Source organism: Vidua macroura, chromosome 23 (assembly GCF_024509145.1).
Source record: "Vidua macroura isolate BioBank_ID:100142 chromosome 23, ASM2450914v1, whole genome shotgun sequence".
Taxonomy (NCBI): domain Eukaryota; kingdom Metazoa; phylum Chordata; class Aves; order Passeriformes; family Viduidae; genus Vidua; species Vidua macroura.
Window position 1 is genome coordinate 2,791,930 of NC_071593.1, and position 16,706 is coordinate 2,808,635.

The following is a 16,706-nucleotide window of genomic DNA, read 5'->3' on the forward strand; positions in this document are numbered from 1 at the left end:
GCCATGCAGGTCTCCATTAAAAGCAGCCCTGCAACTGGAATACTTTATTTCTTACTCATGTGCTACCCTGGAGGGTACAGCCACCTCCTGCAGTGCCAGCAGGCATTAGTGGAGTAGGGGAAGGTGATCATGTGCTGCTTAGTGTCCCTTTCTGTGCTCTTTGTTCTGCAGTGGGGTAAGGGAAATACTTGGGAGGAGGCGAGCTCATATATACCTCACACTGCCTGTGGGAAATGGGGGGAAATAGGAAACACTGAGATTTCTTTTTGAGGGGAAACAGCCCAACCAAGCCCTGCCAGCCTGTAAAGTAGTGCTGGCTGGGGAATATTTATATCTGAACCCAGGAACAAATATCTAGAGGGGGCTGTTGCTGTTTTTTCTGAGTCAGTTTTCCTCAGAAGTCTTCACCCTGCCATATTAACTAATTCCCTACCAGGAAAACTGAAGAGAGAAATAAGAATGACCAAAAAGAAAGGCCAAGTACTCCTCCACTCCCCAAAAATGGGAGTCAGAGGAGGAACTTCTCTCATGGTGTGGGATTTGCCCAGGTACTAATAGATCTCCCAGCATCCCAGAGAGCTGCTGTGTTCACAGCACACCTCTCCTGCTGGGAAGACATTCTCCCTCCACAGCTGGTAAAGATTTGGCTGTTATTACATGGAGGGTGCAAGTAGAGCTGTGTGTTCTGGGGGGGGTGGTGCCATTCCATGACCATCTCCTGGCACGGCCCCTCTCCAGCTATCCCCCTTTGCATGGAAGGAAATTAATCTCAAAAGCAAATTGACATCCATGGCTGCCTCTGTTCTACAGAAATAGCTGCCTGTAAACACAGCTGCGAAAGAGCTTCCAAACTCCAGGATCTTTGGATATAACACTTTTTGCCTGTTTAGAAAGGAAAAAAAAAAGGCATTTTCACCATATTGTCTGCTGAGGCTCCCAAAATGTGCTGGCCAGGTGATAGAGCTCCGCCTTAAAGCCCTTCCAGAGTCAAAGTCTCTCCCCAGCCATGTTTTTCCCTTCTTTTTGTTTTTTCCTGCGAAGAAAAAGCAGATATGTCTCCCTTCTACCCTATGTAGGACGATTTGGCCAACAAATCCTGCAGATTTTAGAGCCTGAGTGAGTTCCAGCTGGATTCACACCGTTCTTGCCACTTCTCCTTTTGGTTTTTCCTCCTCTTTTTCCTGCTAGCTCTGTTATCACCTGGGAACCGATGTGTCACCGTGGGCAGCTGGAGCCTACAGTGCTGAGCTCCTGTTTCAGAGCATCACCAGCCCTTTTTCCAGTCCCACCTGTCTCTTATGTACCTGCCACAGCAGAGACACAACCCCACAGCACAGAGTGTAGTAGGAATGCTGGAGCTGTTGGTGAACTTAAGAAAATACAGGACTGGGGTATCCCCTAAAGGGATGCTCATGAAGAGAAGAGCAGAAAGTGAGAAAAGCGTAAAGCACAAAGCCATGGTTCTGGGAGTGAGTGAGGAGATACAGCCTTGTTCACTCAGCTTGGCTCTGAGTGAAAACTCAGTGATCTGAATGAGCAGGTCCCAGCTGCAAGGTGGGATTTAGAAACCTGCTCCCCACCTTCCAGTCCCCATCCTCCTGCCTTCAGGAAGGTATGGTTTGTTCAGGAAAGCTTTTGGCCCTAAAATCTGGTCATCCCACTAGGTAACTTCAGTACTGTTGTGATGTGTCAGGGGTCAGATCCTACCTGGAGGGAACAAACCAGGAAGGAGAGGGGCAGTTCAGATGGTTGGGTTCAGCCTCTCACCAGCTGTCTTGGCCCAACCAAACCTATGAACAGACCCCATTTCCAGCTCTGTTTGTAGGCTCCAGCATGCTCCAGGTGCCTGCTTTCACCCAGCACTGCACAGCAGCACCTCCATCTTTTGGCTTCTCCTGCTTTTCCCGCACTGTTCCTCTTCCAATGCCCTCCAGCCAAAAAAACCACCCAACGTAGGAAAAAAAAAAAAAAGAAAAACAAAAAGGTCCTGCTTGGAGCTTTCCCCATTCTTCCCCCTGCCCAGGCTCAGCCCTCGGCAAACAACATCTCAGCCCTCCAGGGCATCACTGAACACAAAATAAAGAGAATACCACCCAGGACCAGGCAAGCCCACACCAGGCGCTGGCACAGAGCGGGATGATTCACCTCCTGCCCACTCTCCCTCTGCCTGCAGCCTCCCAGGGAGGAAAACTCCCTCCACCTGCACCCCGCACGGGCAGCCTTGACCACGGTGTCCCCTACTGGGACACAGCTCATGGTCACCCTCAAAGTCCTTCCTGCCCTGGGGCTGTCCCTGAGCTATCATCTGCCTGGCCCCTCCCTGCAACTAAGTCCCAGAGAGCCAAAGTGTTTCCTGTTTGGATGGTTAAACCACTTCTAACAGCATCTCCATGTGATGCCTGTGCTCCCTTCCTTGATCCTTTGCAGCTGGGAAAACACCCTCTCACCCCAGCCCCACTCTATTCCTCTTTGCCTTACACCCACGCTGTTCTTCTCTTTCCCTAGGAATGCAGGTATTCCACCACAATTTAAACACGTGGGGCCACATCCAGACCAAAATAGGACTCCGGTAACATCGCTGGTTCCTGCCAGCCAAGCACTGGAGTGTGCAGGCAGCGATTTTCTCGGCTCCACCGCCCTCTGCGGGTTTGCGCCATTTCCAGGCACATCTCAGGGAAAACAACAGCCACGGCCGCTCTCAGCGCTGCAGGAAACCGAGGGCCTCACACCGAGCCGTGCAAGCAGAAAGTGAGTGCTATTACTACATTTCAATTCCAGCTGGGCGAGAAAACACGGTAAAAACAGTCAGAGAGGTATTTTAATGTCTTATTTATGCAACACCAATGTCCCCAGCTCCCTGCTGGCTCAGTCCTGCCCATGCCAGCAACAGAAACACTCTGTATTCCCAAAAGTTTGCTACCAGTGGGCTGCAGCCTCCTAGTTTTGCCCCAAATCCAGCCCCCAGTAACAATTCCAAGGTTAAATAGCAAAGGAGTAGCCAGCACTTGGTGTGGTTAATGAACATCAGCCCTGCCAGGTGCTGGGCTGAGGCTTGCACAGAGCCAGCATTTTTTGGGCAAGCCTGATGAAGCCATGGAGCATCTGCTCAGAGTAAATGTTGGCCTGTTATGGAGCTGGCAGCATCCCACCAGCATCACCAAGCCATAAATAAGGGAGTTTGGAGGGAAACCTGCACGGGGCCTGTGCCACTGATCAAACCACAGCCCAACCAGCCAAAAACTCACCCGGAGGAGGAAGGAAAAGCATCTGGGAAAGACCTCCCTGCCAGGGAGCTGTGTGGGGCCACACCATAGAGATGGAAAGCAAAAACCCACCCGCAGTGAGAGTGAGGTTTTTGGGCAAAACCTCCTGGATTTAGCTTCCAAGAGAGGCAGCAGTCACCAGGCAGAGGCTGGGAAAAGCCTCGTTGGCTCAGTTTTGTCAGCACAGGACTGTCTCAGTGGTGTAGGCTGGGAGAAGAGCACAAATAAATGGATGCAGACCCTCCTGCTCTAAGAAAATTCGAGTCATGATCAGCTCCAAATCCAGTAAAAAGTATTTATTATTTCAATTACAATAAGCCTCATGCGTAGGGTGAAAAAATAGTTACAAAAAACCAGCCCCTTCCATCCCTCCCTTTACATATAAATATTAAAAATCCCTCTACGTCTCTGCTTTGTCTAGAGCAAGACAACAACATACAGCACCTGAGCTCCTGTCAGTGCTTTCCCCTCAAAACAAGTATTAAAAACATCCCTTAAAAAAGTCCCTCAGCCCCATCCTGATCACTTCTCACACTGGTGCCAAATCAGCTGTGGAGGGACAGAGTTTTGGGGGCACATGGTGCTTTTGGGGCTTGCAGTTTCCCGGGCAGAGGGCAGGCTTGGCATGAGAGAAGCAGCGGCAGGAACCGCCTGCACTTGTCTGGGAAGCTTTAGGGCCAGGAAATCCTGGCTGGCCTGGCTTCAGAGGAGAAAGGAGGGAGAACAGGATGCTTCATCCACCCCATCACCACCTTGGTTACATCTTTGGTTACGTCAATTTTTCCCTTTACACTCTGAAATTAAAGCTAATGCCAGGAGCTGCAGCATCCCAGCACAGCCTCTGTGACTTGCAGCATCCTCCAGCCCTGTCCCCAGGTCTGCTGTCCCTAATTTTCCCATCAGCATCCTCTGAGGATAGTCCCTCCCCAAGAAACACAGGATCCAAGACTGGAAAGTTATCCACAGCCCTACCCAGCTTCCCTGGCCAAGGGACTGTCACCACAGGGTACTGTACCTACGGCTGCACTAAGTAAAAAAAATTAATAAATATACTAATCTTTTACTAAAAAAAGGCTTTTAAATGCATTTTCCCTGAAAATTTCCAGTGTATTCCACAACACATGAAAAAAATATATGCATTTCCCCCCCCAAAAAAATATATCTTAAAATATTTTCCACCCTCGTGTGCGCATCTTTGGAGAGAAGGTGGTACATCATTTGTATTTAGACACGCAAACAAACCTGCTGCTGCTGGGGGTTCTCTTTATCACCTCCAAAACAGAGGGGGTTTCCGGGCAGTGGGTCAGGCTGGAGCGCTGTGTGTGTAAATACAGGCAGTGCCCACGGATGCCTGTGCCTCGGCACTCAGCCCAGTCACGGTGGGAAAGAAGAGACCCCCAAACTGAAGCCATTTCACCAACAAGCAGGGGGATGAGGAGTTTTCACAGTGGATTGAACCTTGGACAATGCCAGGGGCACAGACACTGCTCCGGTTGAAGAGTCGGGCTCTCCGTGGCATGGAGAAGTGGTTTGAGCCTCAAAGGACTGGGGAAGCCCAGCTGTTGGCAGAGGACAAAGCAACCAGCCGCTGGTTCCCTTGGGCACTCGCCCATCACCAGACTTCACACTTCTTGAGGGGGTTCATGGGGGAGCCCGGGGGGCAGCTGAAGTGCTCCGCAAACTCCTGGGAGTTGGAGACTGTGCCGATGACGCGGAAACGCGAGGGGCTGTGGGGGTCGGTGATGAGCCCCTCATGCGAGCTCTCTGGTGTGCGAACTGAGCACCACACCTGCAAATGGAGCACAAGGGGCCTGAGTACTGACACCCATCACCATGGGGCCAGCCTGGTGCTGAATCCAACCTCTCTGCCTGCGTGATGGGGGCCAAAGCAGCTCGAGCGGCAGCTTTGTCTTCCTTTGTAACCAGCATCACCCCAATCTTGTTCTCCACCCACAACACCATCTCTGGAGGACTCCGTTTTGCCATCACACCCTCCCAACCCCATCTGGGCATGCTCCACCTCCAAAACTCTGTGTGCCCACCCTCCCAAGGTCACCACATGACCTACCTGTGCAAAGCCAACGAAGAAGAGCTGGTGGTTGGTGAGGCCGAGAGTTGGGAGTGTTTCTTCATCCCCATTCTTTTTCAGCCAGTTTTGATATGCCTGAAAACCAGCGAGCACAGTGGGCTCAGGAGACAACACAAATCCTACCACACCATGCCCCCCTTCGAATCTCCCCAGCCCTGTGGTCCTACCCGGTAGGCAGCCTTGAGGCCCCCATTGTCAGCGATGTTCTCCCCGAGGGTGTGCTTGCCATTGACTGCCTCACCGTTGACAGTGTAGTTGCCATACTGCTCCACCATGCACGCTGTCTGATGCTTGAAGGCTTCCACGGAGGAGTTCTTCCACCAGGGACGCAGGTTGCCATCTTTGTCATATTCCCGGCCTGCAAAAACACAGTGGATTCTTCATCTAGTATCTGCCACCCCTCCAGCTGCCCACCCACCTGGCCATGGTCGTACCTTGGTCATCGAAGGCATGTGTCAACTCATGGCCTACCACCACACCAATCCCACCAAAATTCAGAGACCTGCAGGAGGGTAATGCAGAGGTTAAGAAAGCAGCTTCTGCTCTCCACAGCCATGAAACTTAGCCAAAAATTTGGATATAGGAGGAAAGCTGGGCATCCTGCCCTCTCTGTTTTCCCATGGCTCTTACTTGGGGGACGCACGGGTGTAAAAGGGGGCCTGGAGGATGCCGGCAGGGAAGACAATCTCATTCTTGGTGGGAGAGTAATACGCGTTGACCGTCGGAGGTGTCATGCTCCACCTGCAGGAACACAAACACGACCAACATGGCAACACAAACCATCACCAGTGTTTGCTCCAACAGCATCCACTTTTGTTGCAAAGCTGTTGTCCTAAATTTATCTCCCCAAAACTGGCACAGGCTGGTGGACACCAAATCCCAGTGCTCCAGATATGCTGATATTCCCCACTGAGTACAACAGGGAAGTGGAGCAGAGGACTTACTGGTCCCGGTTTGGCGGTTTCCGGAGCTGGTCAGCCGTTACCCTGGCTGAGAAGTTGTAAAACTGCATGACATTCTCAAAATAGAGGTCGGGCACGGCCTCGTACTGCAAAAGAACAAGGCGTGAGTGGTGTGTGGTGATCGCCCAGCCTCATTCTTCCCTTCACAGTCACGTCTGAGCGTCCAGAGCCAGCAGAGTTATGGCTTCTCCTGTTTCTCCTCCTCTCCAGCATCTGTGGAGTCTCTGGAGGGCAATGAATCACCATTACGGAAAACGGCTCCTCCTTTTCCCAGGCAGGGATCCCAAGAGCCCCAGCCACCCCAGGACTGGCTCACAGCTCTCTGAGAAGTCCTGAGAGAAGGGCCAAGGACATCAGTGAGACCCTTCTGGAGGAAACCTGGGTTTCAAGGCTGTCCTGAGGCCATGATGATACAGACACATCCTGTTCGTCCTATAGAAGACCCAGGGGACGAATCTGACCAACTCACGTCATTAAACACTTTATCCAGCTCCTTGGGGTCCATGATGAATTTGGGATAGCCAATCATGTTGTAGATGGCATCTGCCTAGAGGGTGACAAGGACCAGAGTGCTCTCAGTGCCAGGGATGGAGGACAGGCTCGCCCTGTTCCACCATCCTCCACCCTCACCCTCTCCCCAGCACAGCCACCAGCGCCTCACCTTCTCTTTGGCTGATTTCCTCGTCTCTTCATCCATCCACTGCAGGGTCTCCAGGCTTTCCTCGAAGGCAGTTTTAATCTCTGCAATCATTTCCTCCGCCTAGACAAAACAAAGCAGCACAGTGTCAGTCCAAAGAGCTGGCTTCCTGTCCCAGAGAGGTCAAGGACCTTCACACCACAGGGAGGAAGAGGCTGGGAGGCCAAGACAACACATGGTGAAAAACCCTGCACACGGAGATGCACGGTGAATGCAATAGGGTGGACAGAGAAACACTGTCTGCCTTGACAGTTCCACCATTGTAGAGGCTTTCCCAGCACCGGGACTCGCACGCTGCTGTCTTGGGGACGTACCACCTGCTTGCTGTCCTCAGCAAAGGTGGCCTTGACAAACATGGCCCCCAGGGCGAAGCCCAGGTTGTTGTCCGTGTCACTGATGCAAAACTTCCAGCGTGGGAGGCAGCTCTGCATGGGACAGGAGGTGGTCATCAGTGGTGGCATGGAACAGAGCCCTCCACATCCCCACCCCTTGCTCCATCTGGCCCATCCAACCCTCTGCCACCCCAAAAGCTGCCCCACATCTCTATTTGGATGCCGCATGAGAGGGCCTCGACATAAAAAGCCATCACCATTTTAGTGTGATTATGGGGCACTAGGGACTTCACCCTCACCTTCTTTGTCCCATACATCACTTCCATGAATTTTTCCTCAGCATCCTGGAAGCGCTGGTCAAGGAGTGGGCTGGTTTTCCGCACCAGGTTCCAGATCATGTAGTTGTTGAGGAGACTATGGTGAGAGGTGGTGAGTAGGCAGCAGCACATTCCTGCCCACCCTGGGTACCTGGGTCTTGGTACAGGCTGGGGATTCTCACCACTTATCCGTGGCCAGGATAAGGTCAGAGACCTGCTCCAGGTACTCCTTGGCATAGACCACAACGGGCTCTGACTCGTTGAGCTCCACGGGGTAGAAGACCGTGGAGAGAAAGGGCATCCAGTCCACAGCCGGTGCCAGCTCCTGCAAAAGCCACAGCGCTGCTATGGACCTAAAAACCATCGCAGGGGGTGGCAGCTGCTTCTTCAGCTGGAATTGCCTGTATCAATCCCCATTTGATGGATTCAGCTGATTTTGCAGAGGCCAGTTCCTGTAACAGCAGCATCCTTGAAAGGTTGAAGGGGAGTAAACAATTTCCTCCCACAAAGAAGGAAAATAAAGTGGGGTGGGTGTCAGATGTTGACACAAGTTACAGCCCTTCTGAGGACATTGGGACCAGGCTGACGTCCAGGGGCAGTAGTCCCAGGAGGATTGCTGCAGTAGACGGTTGCTAGCCCCAGGGGTGGTCCAGAGGCTGGGAGGAAGGGTCAGGGTAGGATTTCCCCAAGGAGGACATAGGCCAAGCTGTTGCACAAGAGCTTCCCAGGCTGTGTCAGCTGGTGTCAGGATTCCCAGAGGAGCTGCGTCACCTTCACCCATCCCCCCTGCTTCCCGAACCACAGCAGAATGGGGAAGCTCGCCAGCTCCATTCCTACCTTTAGGTCTCCCGCTGTCATTTTATGGTAGATGACTTCCTCATCTCGATGCTTCTCCTGCGGGATGGTGATGTTGGCCAAGGCCGTCTCAAAGTCCAGGATCTGCTGCATCTGCTGCCGTGTCGACTCCTCATCGGTGCCTCCCAGGAACATCCCCAGCTGCACCATGTAGTTCAGGTACCCAGCGAGCACCTGCACGGTGGGATCAGCATGGCAGGTGCCACCCACGCACTGCATCCCCCCAGCCAACCCACATTTCCCCTGACACCCTCACCTTCTCATTCTCCGTCTTGTTCAGGTAGTAATCCCGCGATGGCAGGCCCAGCCCCGACTGATCCACCTGGATGACATTGCTGTTGGAGTTCTTGGAGTCGGCGCTGACGTAGACGGAAAAGAAGGGCGAGGTGCGATAATGCGCCGTCACCTCCCGCAGCGTCTCGTTGAAGTTGTCACCGGCACAGGTACCTGTGATGTTCCAGCCACCCAGCTGGGGACAGACAGCAACCAACTTTTGAGTAAGAAACAGCCACCTGAAATTGCGTCGATATTCCCTCAATATCCATCCTGGGGGGAAACATCTTGCAAGGGGGCTAAAGAGCCCCATTATAGGATTATAAATCTCTGCCTCTGCCTGCCTGACCTGGGGGATGCTCTTCTGCAGGAAGCACCAAGAATGGAGTATGGACGGTGCTGGGACTGCCCATGACTGAGTTTTTCCCCACATTTTGAAGAGGAAAGATGGCTTTCCCACAAGGACTGGGACAAACCTTTTGGATGAGTTCCATGAGCGGGGTGGCACGCAGCTCCTCGATCTTGCTCTCATTCATGCAGGCTTGGTAATAGCGCTGTGCCTTGCGCTCTGCCTCGCTGGACACATTGGCCGTGGTGTTTTCTGTGGGAGGTACCCAGGGAGAATCACATGGGGCTCCAGGGATGGGCATCTGCTGGACCCAGAAGGATTCAGCCACATTTTGGGCAAGGCTAGGCTCCAAAAATGCACCAAGGATTGTCCCAATAGTCCCCACCATGCCCCCAAGGGCATCCCATTGGCCCCATCCCTTCCTGGCCTCCTGCCTCCCTCTCCTTTCCCACCCACAGTTACTGCTCCAACTCTTTGGGGACAAAAGACAAAGAAAGAAAAAACAAAAAGCATTTTTATTTTTCCAGCAGCTCTGATATTCCCAGCATCATCCAGCCCTGGGTCCTGCCCTTGCCTCTGTGCTGGTGCCCCCTAGACCTGTATTATTTATTCCTGCAAAAAGGAACAATAAACTCATTTTTCTCCTCTGCCTCCAAAACCTTCCTTTCATCTCCCCAGCTAAAATTCTGCTTCCCCAGAGTTTTTGGGGTTTTTTTATTTATTTTCCTGATGACACAGCTTGCACCTTTGGCTTCCCAGCTGTGTGGTTTTATTAACTAAAGGTCCCTCAGCTCCAAGGAATTCAAGGAAATGCCGACCACGACCACTTGGCTGGAGGCCCAGTCTCTTCTCCCAGTAAAACCAGCGCCAGATTTCTGCGGGAAAAGCCAGGGATGAAGCTGTTCCCGCACCACCCCCTTTCTCTCAAAAGACAACACTCTTCCCAAACCTTCTCTTTCCAGATAATCAGCTCTGGCGCAGTGGAAAGTGCTGATAAGGAGCCAGTTGTTTGCTCAAAGCTTGAACAAACCGTCCTTGCTGGTTGCTCGGATAAGCCGCTCGTTGCTTTGGCATTCGCACGCAGAGGCTGAGCCCAGGACCCTCCCTTTGCTGGGGGAGTTTTGGCCCCCAAAAATGGCCATACTGGCAGCCAGCCCCCCAAAAGGCTACTCACAAAGGCTGGAAGTTACAGAACAGGAAAAATACATATCCTTGGGATGATACTGGGGCACTACAGCCTCTGGGTGCAGTCTGGAGCGCACAACCTGAATTTCAGAGCTCCTGGGAATGCCACCATGGGGTTTACAGAGCAGAGGCCTTTTCCCTACTCAGCACCACAGACTAGCAACACCACAGTCAAAAATCTCAGGAGCATCTAGGAGAGCAAACACAGCCAGGATCCATTTCTCAATGTCCTCACAGCATGTGTGTCACAGACCGGTTTGACGCTGGAGTTCAGTTCCAACCTCGTATTTCCATGCTTATGTTTTTGGCATCCCCGGGACCCAACAGGGCCCCTGAGCATTGCAAGGTCCCACTGCTCCCATGCACTCACCCAGCAGGTGCTTCATGATGGCCTGGTTGTGCTCCCAGAGGTTGTTGAAGGTGCCCCAGCGCGAGTGACCATCGGGGAGGGGGTTGGCCTTGATCCAGCCCCCGCAGGCGTAGCTGAAGAAGTCCTCGCAGGGATTCACCGCACGGTCCAGCGAGCTGAGGATGGAGCTGGTGATGGAGATGCAGGCTTCCGACAGGCACACGGCGGGTGGCCCTGAGGGGGCAGGGACAGGTTCAGCTCCTCTGCTGCAGCAGGATGAGCGGCACCACAGAGCATCCTGCCCCGAGCTGAAGGATGCAGGCAAATACACCACTTGGTGCCTGAGCATCCCACCTTGTACATTACCACCCTGCTCTAGGGCAAGCAGTATGGACTAGCATGCTGACCCATGTCTGAGCATCCTGCCAATCACCCCTTCCCAGGGCAAGCATCTCATCTTATGCCCAAAGATCCTGCCCAGTGCCCAGTCACCCACCCTGAGGTGAAGGAAGCAGAGAAATGGTCCAATCTGTGCTCAGGCATCAAGCTCCAGAATAAAGGATCAGAGAAACACCTTATGCAGCATCTGAGCATCTCATCCTGGGGTGAAGGGGTGCAGGTGACCATCCTGTCTTGAGCCCAAAGATACCACCCCACACCTGAGCATCCTGTTTGATACCCAAGAATCCTGTCCTGGGGTGATGGGTGCAGGTAAGCATCCCACCCTTGCACCAAATTTCGCATTCTGCGGGGCAGATCCCCAGCAACCCACTCTGGTCAAGGGGGCAGGATCCCTGTGCAGTCATTTGCTCAAAGCTTGAACAAACCATCCCCACTGGTTGCTTGGATAAGCTGCTCTGCCTCGGTGTTCGCATGCAGAGGCTGAGCCCAGGATCCTCCCTTTCCTGGGGGGGCTTTTGGCCCCCAAAAAATGAGCAAAGGACTTACTGGCTCTGTACTGGAAGATGAGTCCCAGCAGACAGGCCACGAGCAGCACCGCCAGCACCCCCACCAGCACCACCAGCTGCTTCTCAGCACGTGTCCGCTCAGCCCAGCACGCCCGGCTGCCCCGTGAGCCGCGGAAGTTCACCTGTGGGAAGAGCAGCGTTGTCTCCCCACTGGCAGAAAAACTCACTGATGCAGCCCCCATTTTGCTTCCCACAGCCCACAGCAGAAATTTAGCCCCCACAAGGGATCCGTCACAGATTGGGCTGGGAAAGGCAGCAGCTGCCTTCCAGAAACCAGGCAGGAAGGGCGGCACAATGGCAGGAAAGGGAGAGGGACGAGCGCTTTGGAGGGCTCACCTGCTGTCCCGTGCCACCCTGAACTCTTCCTCGAGCACAGCATAACCCCATGGCTGTCCCTGTCCCCACTGCCAGCACTAGGACAGGGTGGGGGCTGCATCAAAAAGTGTCTTAACAGGATACTCCCACTCAGCCAAAAAACATCCCCAGGAAACATCTCGATGTGACCGCAAGCGGAGACGGCCCCGCCAGGAAAAGTAAAAACACATTTGGGGCAGAAACCACCATTCTCAAGACTGATGGAGATGGGACTGGGGCCACGACAGAGAGGGTCTCTCCAGCCCTGAACCTTCCCTGGTGAGGCTGGACACTGGCAGAGGTGGGGTTTTTTTCTTGCCACCCTTGGCCCTCTTTAAGCTGCTTTCCCACTGCTTGGGGAGGAATTAACCTAATCCCCTTTTGTGTGGGGACAAAACTCCCAGTGCTTCGATAATTGCTCACCCCAACCATGCTGAGAAGGGGTTTGGCAGCAGAAAAAGTGGGAGCTGGAGTGTTGAAACAGTGCAGGCAGGATATGGCCCTGCTGGCTCCCTGTGCCAGAAAGGGAGCGAAGGGCAGCAGTGGCAGGAGCCAACATGGCTCTGCCTGCACTGGACTTTACCCCCCAGACACTGGTCAAAGGTAGAAAACCCTTCTGCACCCCCTTTGCTGCTTGCCAGGACACAAAATCCCCTTTTTCCTCCCTAAAAGACACATGAAGCTGTACCTGAAAGCCATTGGGGTATCCATCACCATCACCAAGGGACTCCAGGGGGTCTTCATCGTCCAGCGTCGCCCGCTTGTAGGTCGACATCTGCACAGGGAGATCAGAGGTGCTCAGTGGCCCAGGAATGAGGAAGAAGATGAAGGACAAGGAAGGTTTACACACCTTTTAAAGCCACCTCCTCCTCCGGGGAGCAAAATCCCGAATAGCTCTGAGGTAGCAGAGCACTACACAAAGCCGGAGGATGGTTATGGAAAGCAAAGAGGGTCGGAGCCAAGAGCTGAGCAAAGCCCGAACCCGCCTCACTTTCCCCCGGGGCCGGGTTGTGCAACCTTCCCTTCAGCCTGGAATAAAGCCGGATCCACCTCCGCCCAGCAGCGGGGAGAGCGACCCCCCTGTGCCAGGGAACCCCGTAGTGCCAGGCACCTGGGAAAGGCTGGCAGCAGAGAAAATGGCTTTTCTCCCTGACTCTCCCGGCTCGCTCGTGCTCTACATCCCATCTGCGAACCCCACGCACCGTGAAACAGCCGGAGATGTCCCTGCAAGCACCCAAAGGCGACAGCACCAGGAATTTCAGCTGTGGCCGGGCTCCTGGCGCCGTGTCCTCCGGGCATTATCTTGTGCCTGTGCCCGGCTCTTATCTCATCCCCGGCAGAAAAACAAGGAAAACCTCACGGGTTGGCAGCCGGCCCTTATCGTGCCGCCGCCGCTTCCTTCCCCTGGCACTGCCCTGCCATCCAGCCAGATTGTCTCCTGATGGAGCAAACAACCCTCCACTCCCCACCGAGGGGCTGAGCACCCCAAAATCCACTGTGACTCTGCCACCAATGGCCCGAGCAGCACCACTCACAACCCTTCACCCACAACCAGCGCAGGGAGGGGGTTTAAACCCATCTGGATGTCCCCATACCGCTGCCATCAATCCCAAAGGGATGAGTTGATCCAAACCCCACACAGCCGAGCCTCAATTTCTCCTGGCAGAATGAAAGCACCGGTTCTCAGCCTTGTTTCCAATAGCAGCATTCCCAAACCTCCCTTTGCACACTTAATAACAAGTCTCATCCTCTCCCCGGATCCCAAATCCCAGCCTCAGTTTAATTAACCACAAAACCTACCTGGGGAAGAAAAAGGGTTAAAACAAAGAGGTGGTTTCCCTCCTTGGTTGTACCGAAATCTCTGTTTGCAGCCCCAAAATCTCCCCTGGGCGGCCGCCTGGAGCCTGAGAACCGTGAGGCGAAAGAGCCTCAACTGCAAGATTTTATCGTGGGGAAAATCTCTGTTTAGATCCTATTTTTTCCCAACCCCTTTCACTTTTTTCCACCTATTTTAGTACTTCACACATGGCTGAAATTGGCAGCTCCGGGCACAAATCCCCGCTCACACGGTGGGGGGGGATTCATGAAGCCTCCACGGCTCTGCAACACTAAATTCCTGGAATCCCAGCTTTCACTCCATTTCCTGAGGAAATGCAATCTTTTTTTTCCTCAGCGATCCCCCACCCCGCCTACCCCAGCCTGAAAACCAGGAAAAAGACAAAAAAAATAATCCCTTTCTGTTCTCCTTTCACAAGAGATGTGCTGGCTCAACCCTCAACCAGCCATCAGAGAATCCAAACTGAGCCTGAGTTCCCCCAAAAAAACCCCGAGAGGCACTGGGATCAACCCCCAGTATCCTTAATTTGAGGGGAAATCGGGCCCGGGAGGTATTTTTAACACTCATATCCTTCATATTGGGGGGCACAGTAGCACTTCGGGGTGCTCCCCACCCTCTCCAGCAGGTGAAGCAGGAGCTTCACCACTTTTTGGGGGGCAAAACGGGGCAGATTTTGTCATACACCTCCACCCTCCAAGCCGTTATTTGCTTCAATCCGAATAAAAACGCATTCTCCCCGCTCCAACAGGGTGGGGGGCACCCACACTTTAACCCCCCCCCCCCCCCGCGCACGGGATTTTCACTCTCTTTACAACTTACAAAAACCTCGGCATTAAATAGCCTGGTTTTACCCCAAATCGCTCCTTCGCTCTATAAACAATAAGCCCCACGTGCTCGGAGCCCGCACACCCCCAGGAAGGCCCGGGGGGCCCCCAGCGCCCGGCTCTGCCCCGCCGGGGGAGCCCCTCTCCGGTACCGGGCACCTCGAGCCTCCGCCGGCTGCTTTCAATTCCCGTCCGGGCGCCATTTCGGAGCAACCGCGGCCACGATCGCCATGGCGATTCCTCACCTCCCCCCAGCCCCTCCAACGCCCCAACTCCACCCTGAGCCCCCCAAGTCACCCCCGCGCCCCCAAAGCCCCGCCTGGCAAAGCGGTGCCCACCCGCCCCACCCCCAGCACCCATGGGTGCCCCCGTACCTCTACAGCGAGCGCCCAGCGAGGCTCAGCTTGCTAATTAGGATGTCCGGGGGTAATTAGCAACTCTTGGTGTTAATCAGGGGTGCTGGGAAAGGGTTTTGGGGGAGCTCCCAGTTGTGTAGGGGACCCTGACTGCAGATTAAGTAATTTTTTAAGAAAAGCTTAAAAAGCAGCCAAAAAAGGGTTAAACTTTACCGAAAAAAAAGAAAATAGGGAGGAGTACAACCCAGTTTGGGGGTGTTCGCGAACAGCCCCACAAAAGTGGGTTCAGTTGGGTGGGAGGCGCCCCCCTCCCTTTGCAGATGGAAACAAGGTGCAAACCCCCGCGGGTCTAGGTCAAGAGTGGATTTGGGGGCGGCGAGGGGGTTGAGGGGGCACCCAGACGGGAGCACCCACTTTGGGGTCCCCACATGGTGACCCCACTGGCCACAAAGAAAACGCTGGGGGGGGGGGGGCGAGAGGGGCACCCAGGGGTGCTCGGGGGGGCAGCGGGGGTCCCTGGGGGTGTCTTGGGGGGGTCCCTTGGGATGCAATGGGGGATCGCTTAAGGGTCCTGTGAGGGTCTCGCAGAGTCCCTCGGGGGTCCAAAGGGGGTCCCGCGGGGATGCCGGGGTACCCCGGGATGCAGTGGGGGGGGTCCTATGGGGTTACAAAGAGCATCCCACGGCAGATGCATCACCCGGCGCCCCGCCTCTGCCATGCGGCCCCTACTCAACCACCCCCAGATTTGGGGGTGTCGCTGGGCCCCCTCACTCACCATGGCCGTCACCCCACTCCCGCCAGCCCCGGCCCCGATGGGGCGAGCGCCCGCTGAGCCCCGGCACCGCTCGTGACGCCGCCGCGGCCTAGCGAGGGTGGCGAGGGTGACGAGCAAAGGATGTACCTGGGATGGGAAACCAATGGGGCCGCGGAGGGACGGGCTTCCCGCACGCCTCCTTTAACTCTTTCGGGGGGCCCCAAGCCCCGTTTGGGGGGCCCCACGTGGCCCGGCGCTGCCGGCAGCATCTCCCCGAGGCAGCCCTGGCTCGCTGGCCGGAGGGGATGTGGCGTCCCGGGGCGAGCGTGCAAGGCGCGATCCCGGCGGCGGCCGCTTGTGCAAGCGCGAAAGCACGCGGGGCCGCGGGGCGAGCGCACGGGGCCGCGGGGCGAGCGCGCGAGCGTGTCGCCCTCAGAGCCACGCGCGTGGGCGGGCGAGGGGGGGGCCACCAACAGCCCCGCGCGGGCTTGTGGACGGGCACGCGCGCAGTCGTGCGAGAGCGCGCACAGGGACCGTAGGAGCGCGCGTGTGCTGCTTGCACGCCTTGCACACACTCGTGCATGCCTGCAGCTGTGCGAGTGTGCCGGCTTGAGCTTTCCCACGCCAGAAAGCACCGGCGGCTGCCCTGCTGTCATCCCTGGTGACAGGGATGGGGACACGCGGTGCCACCTCCGCCCCCTGCGCTGCCCCGGCGGGCTGAGCACTGACACGCTCGTCACACCCACGGGCTGCAAAGCGCTTCTGCTGGGCTGCGAAAGTGCTGGGGGGTGCAGAGGGGTGAAGGGGGAGGAAGGGGAAAGGGTTCCGGAGGGATTTGGAGGGTCCGCAAGGGTCCGTGCCCGTCCCCTGGCATCGCGGCCGTGTTGGGGCTCCCTTGGTTGCACCCCGAGGCTCCCGGGGATTTTTGGGCTGAGACCGCCA

The 16,706-nt window shown here is 55.2% G+C and overlaps 1 protein-coding gene across 4 annotated transcripts; it reads right to left on the bottom strand.

Annotated features, from left to right (window-relative positions):
* Positions 1 to 3,544: 3,544 nt before the first annotated feature.
* ECE1 (endothelin converting enzyme 1) lies at positions 3,545 to 15,856 on the bottom strand. 4 transcript variants are annotated; one of them, XM_053997732.1, is made up of 18 exons: positions 15,786 to 15,856; positions 12,682 to 12,768; positions 11,620 to 11,761; positions 10,693 to 10,905; positions 9,265 to 9,389; positions 8,772 to 8,984; positions 8,498 to 8,689; positions 7,843 to 7,985; positions 7,643 to 7,757; positions 7,326 to 7,436; positions 6,976 to 7,074; positions 6,784 to 6,861; positions 6,297 to 6,400; positions 5,983 to 6,093; positions 5,787 to 5,854; positions 5,520 to 5,710; positions 5,332 to 5,427; positions 3,545 to 5,052 (listed from the first exon to the last, which is right to left on the bottom strand). In XM_053997732.1, exons 1-18 carry the CDS (start codon positions 15,786 to 15,788, stop codon positions 4,876 to 4,878), a joined length of 2,268 nt encoding a protein of 755 aa, XP_053853707.1. In that variant the 5' UTR covers positions 15,789 to 15,856; the 3' UTR covers positions 3,545 to 4,875. The 4 variants fall into 4 exon arrangements, with proteins under 4 accessions (XP_053853707.1, XP_053853709.1, XP_053853711.1 ...); XM_053997734.1 differs by lacking the exon at positions 15,786 to 15,856 and adding an exon at positions 14,814 to 14,832; XM_053997736.1 differs by lacking the exon at positions 15,786 to 15,856 and adding an exon at positions 13,196 to 13,288.
* Between the last annotated feature and the right edge of the window lie 850 nt (positions 15,857 to 16,706).

Excerpts from the sequence above, each read along its gene's own strand:
- ECE1 (XM_053997732.1), bottom strand. Across the intron at positions 7,986-8,497 it reads TGACAGCGGGAGACCTAAAG|GAGCTGGCACCGGCTGTGGA; the intron begins GTAGGAATGGAG and ends TGGCTTTTGCAG. Across the intron at positions 6,401-6,783 it reads TGGATAAAGTGTTTAATGAC|TACGAGGCCGTGCCCGACCT; the intron begins GTGAGTTGGTCA and ends GTTCTTTTGCAG.